We start from the raw sequence: 3429 nt of genomic DNA on the forward strand, positions 1-3429 counted from the left end.
GGGGTCTCTATGCATCTCTATGGATCCCTATGGGGTCTCTATGGGTCCTTATGGGTCTCTATGGGTCTCCATGGGTCCCTATGGGGCTCTATGGCATCTCTGTGGGGTCCCTATAGAGCTCTATAGGGTTTCTACGGGTCTCTATGGGTCTCTATGAGGCTCTTTGGGGTCCCATGGGTCGCTATGGGTCTCTATGGAATCTCTATGGCTCTCTATGGGGTCCATATGGGTCTCCATGGTTCTTATGAGACTCTATGGGTCCTTATGGGACACTATGGCTCTCTATGGGGTTTCTATGGGTCTCTAAGGGTCACTATGGAGTCCCCATGAACCTCTATGGGTCCCTATGGATTTCTATGTGTCTCTATGGGCCACCACCGCCAGCGGGGCCCCCATCCCCGGCCCTACAAGTTGGGGGGCACAGCGTTACGGGGGCTCAATGGGGCTCGATGGGTGCCTATGGGTCCCTATGGGTCTCTATGGGTCCCTATGGGTCTCTATGAAGCGCTGTGGGTCTCCATGGGTCCCTATGAGGCTCTATGTGGCTCTCTATGGGTCTCTATGGGTCTCTATGGGTCTCTATGTGTCCCTATGGGTCTCTATGGGTCCCTTTGGTCCCTATGGGTCTCTATGGGTCGCTGTGGGTCCCTATGGGTCTCTATGGGTCCCTTTGGTCCCTATGGGTTTCCATGGGTCTCTATGGGTCGCTATTGGTGTCTATGGGTCCCTATGGGTCGCTATGGGTTGCTGTGGGTCCCTTTGGTTCCTATGGGTTTCTATGGGTCTCTATGGGTCCCTACGGGTCGCTATGGGTCCCTTTGGTCCCTATTTGTCCCTATGGGTCGCTATGGGTCCCTATTGCTGTCTATGGCTCCCTATGGGTCTCTATGAGTCTCTATGGGTCTTTATGGGTCTCTATGGGTTCTCTATGGGTCCCTATGGGTCTCCATCGGTCCCTATGGGTCGCTATGGGTCCCTATGGGGCTCTATGGGTCTCTATGTGTCTCTATGGGTCTCTATGGGTCCCTTTGGTCCCTATGGGTCTCTATGGGTTTCCATGGGTCTCTATGGGTCCCTATGCGGCTCGATGGCATCTCTATGGGGTCCCTATAGGGCTCTATAGGGTTTCTATGTGTCTCTATGGGTCCCTATGAGGCTCTATAGGCTTTCTATGGGTCTCTACGGCTCCCTATGGCTCTCTATGGGTCCCTATGGGTCTCTATGGGTCGCTATGGGTCCCTATAGGTCGCTATGGGTCCCTATGGGTCCCTATGGGTCGCTATGGGTCCCTATGGGTCGCTGTGGGTTGCCGTTCGTCCCCCCCACCTTTGGTGAACGCCACCCCATCGATGTCGGCTCCCCGCAGCCCCGCTTCGTTCAGCGCCGCCTCCACCAACCCCAGCAGCTTCTGGCGGTGATGGCGGCTGACGGGACCGGGAGCGAAACCTGAGCCGGAAGAGAAACGGCATCACGTGACCGGAAGCGGGCGGGGAGGGAGGGAGGGAGGGAGGGCAGTGGGGTTCAAAGGTTCCGCGACTTCCGGTGTCACCTTGTCCCGGCGGTGTGACGAACGTCGCCCTTTGGTTGCTGAGCACCCGGCCGTCCCGAATCACCCCGGCTCCCACTTTGTTGGCCGAACCTTCCAGGCCCAGCACCGTCGGCATGGCGGCGGCTTCCGCTCTCTCCTCCTTTTCCGGTAGCCGGGGAGGAGGGACTTCCGGTTCTGTTTGCGCGCCCGGAGCCAGCGTGCAGCTCTAGGCCAAGCTACTTCCGGTGCCTTTCCGAGCCGCTTCGGCTGCGCTCTCTTACGTCACTTCCGGTAGGCCTGCAACGCGCGCTCTTTTAGGCTGCGCCCCTACGTCACTTCCGGTAGGGCTTTGAACGCGTGTTCTTTTCCCCACCAACCCCAGGACTGTCGAGGGACAACTTCCGGTGCTGCTCTGGGCCGCGTCCGCTCGCTCGCCACACTACTTCCGGTGCAACCCACCTCGCTTATACCTGAGTTCCTTCGGGACCGCTTCCGCTGTTTCTCGCGGCCACTTTCGCCTTCACGCAACACAACTTCCGGTGCGCTGTGGTGGCGCGCAATTCCCTGACCAATCAGAGCGTTGCTAAGAAACAACTTCCGTTGCCGCTCAGGGCCGCTTTCGCTCCCTCGCCACACTACTTCCGGTGCAACCCACCGCGCTCATCATTCGCCCAATCCCTGCGTTTTTTCTGGACAACTTCCGTTGCTGCTCAGCGCCACTTCCGCCACTTCGCTTCATGACTTCCGGTATAGTCCGTTCCTTTCATTCCTCGCCCAATCTCTGCATTCTTTCTAGACAACTTCCGGTGCTGCTCAGGGCCGCTTCCGCCCGCTCGCCACACTACTTCCGGTGCAACCCACCGCGCTTATCCCTGGAATCCCTGCGTTGTTTCCGTACCGCTTCCTCTCTTACTCGCGGCCACTTCCGCCTTTAGGGCAACACCACTTCCGGTGCGCTCTCGCGGCGCGCAATTCCCCGACCAATCCCGACGTTGCTAAGAAACAACATCCGTTGCTGCACTGCGCCACTTCCGCCCCTTCTTATCATGACTTCCGGTGCACTCCTCTCCGCTCATCCCTCACCCAATCCCTGCGTTCTTTCTGCACAACTTACTGTGCCGCTCGCTTCCACTTCCGCCCTTTCCCATTACCACTTCCGTACCCCTCCTCCGCCGTCTTTCATTCCCATTCCAATCCTCTCGTCACGGCCAGACAACTTCCGGTCAGCTTCACAGCCACATCCGGTACACCGCAGCACAACTTCCGGGGCAGTTTTACGCGCGCGCTCCTCCACCAATCCCTGCCTTCCTTTGGAAAAACTCCCCGTGCTCCTCGCAGCCACTTCCGCTCTGCTTCTGCACCACTTCCGGCGCCGCTCATTCCTCGACCCTCCGTTGCTTGGCGACGACTTCCGGTGCGTCGCAGACCGACTTCCGGTATTCGCCCCCATCCCCCCATGCTGCTCCGAACCCCGAAAGCTCCAACTTGCGCTTCCCGCCGCCGCGACTTCCGGTCATGGGATCAAGAAGCCTCTGAAGGCCGACTTCCGGTTCTTTCAAGCTCTTTATTTCCGGTTCCGGGCGGCACCGGCCGCTCCCACTTCAGCTCCGCTTCCGCTGTTCCCCCGCCGCTATTTCTCCCGTTCTGCCGCCATTTTCCGCTGTCTTCACTCTCGACTTCCGGTACTCCGCTCGCCTATTCGCTCTCTTCCGGGTTTTGGACGCTGTTCCGGTCTATGCCAGCGTCACTTCCGGCGTGTCGTTCATCCTTTCATAGTTTTCAGCTCCCCATCGGCGTTTTGTTCCACTTCCGGTCCGTGCAAGCCTCACTTCCGGTGTGCTGCTCACCCTGGCCGACATTTTGTCGTTTGGAGCGCGAGTTCCTGGCTGTACGTCAACTTC

At 58.7% G+C, this 3429-nt stretch overlaps 1 protein-coding gene across 1 annotated transcript; it reads right to left on the minus strand.

Annotated features, from left to right (window-relative positions):
- Window positions 1-354: 354 nt before the first annotated feature.
- Window positions 355-3423, minus strand: LOC122191549 (probable tRNA N6-adenosine threonylcarbamoyltransferase). Its single transcript, XM_042891836.1, has 3 exons — window positions 1550-3423; window positions 1327-1446; window positions 355-404 (listed from the first exon to the last, which is right to left on the minus strand). Exons 1-3 carry the CDS (start codon window positions 1662-1664, stop codon window positions 355-357), a joined length of 285 nt encoding a protein of 94 aa, XP_042747770.1. The 5' UTR covers window positions 1665-3423.
- Between the last annotated feature and the right edge of the window lie 6 nt (window positions 3424-3429).

Source organism: Lagopus leucura, unplaced genomic scaffold (genome assembly GCF_019238085.1).
Source record: "Lagopus leucura isolate 7727_CA_CO unplaced genomic scaffold, USGS_WTPT01 33157-0_obj-0_obj, whole genome shotgun sequence".
NCBI classification, from domain to species: Eukaryota; Metazoa; Chordata; class Aves; order Galliformes; family Phasianidae; genus Lagopus; species Lagopus leucura.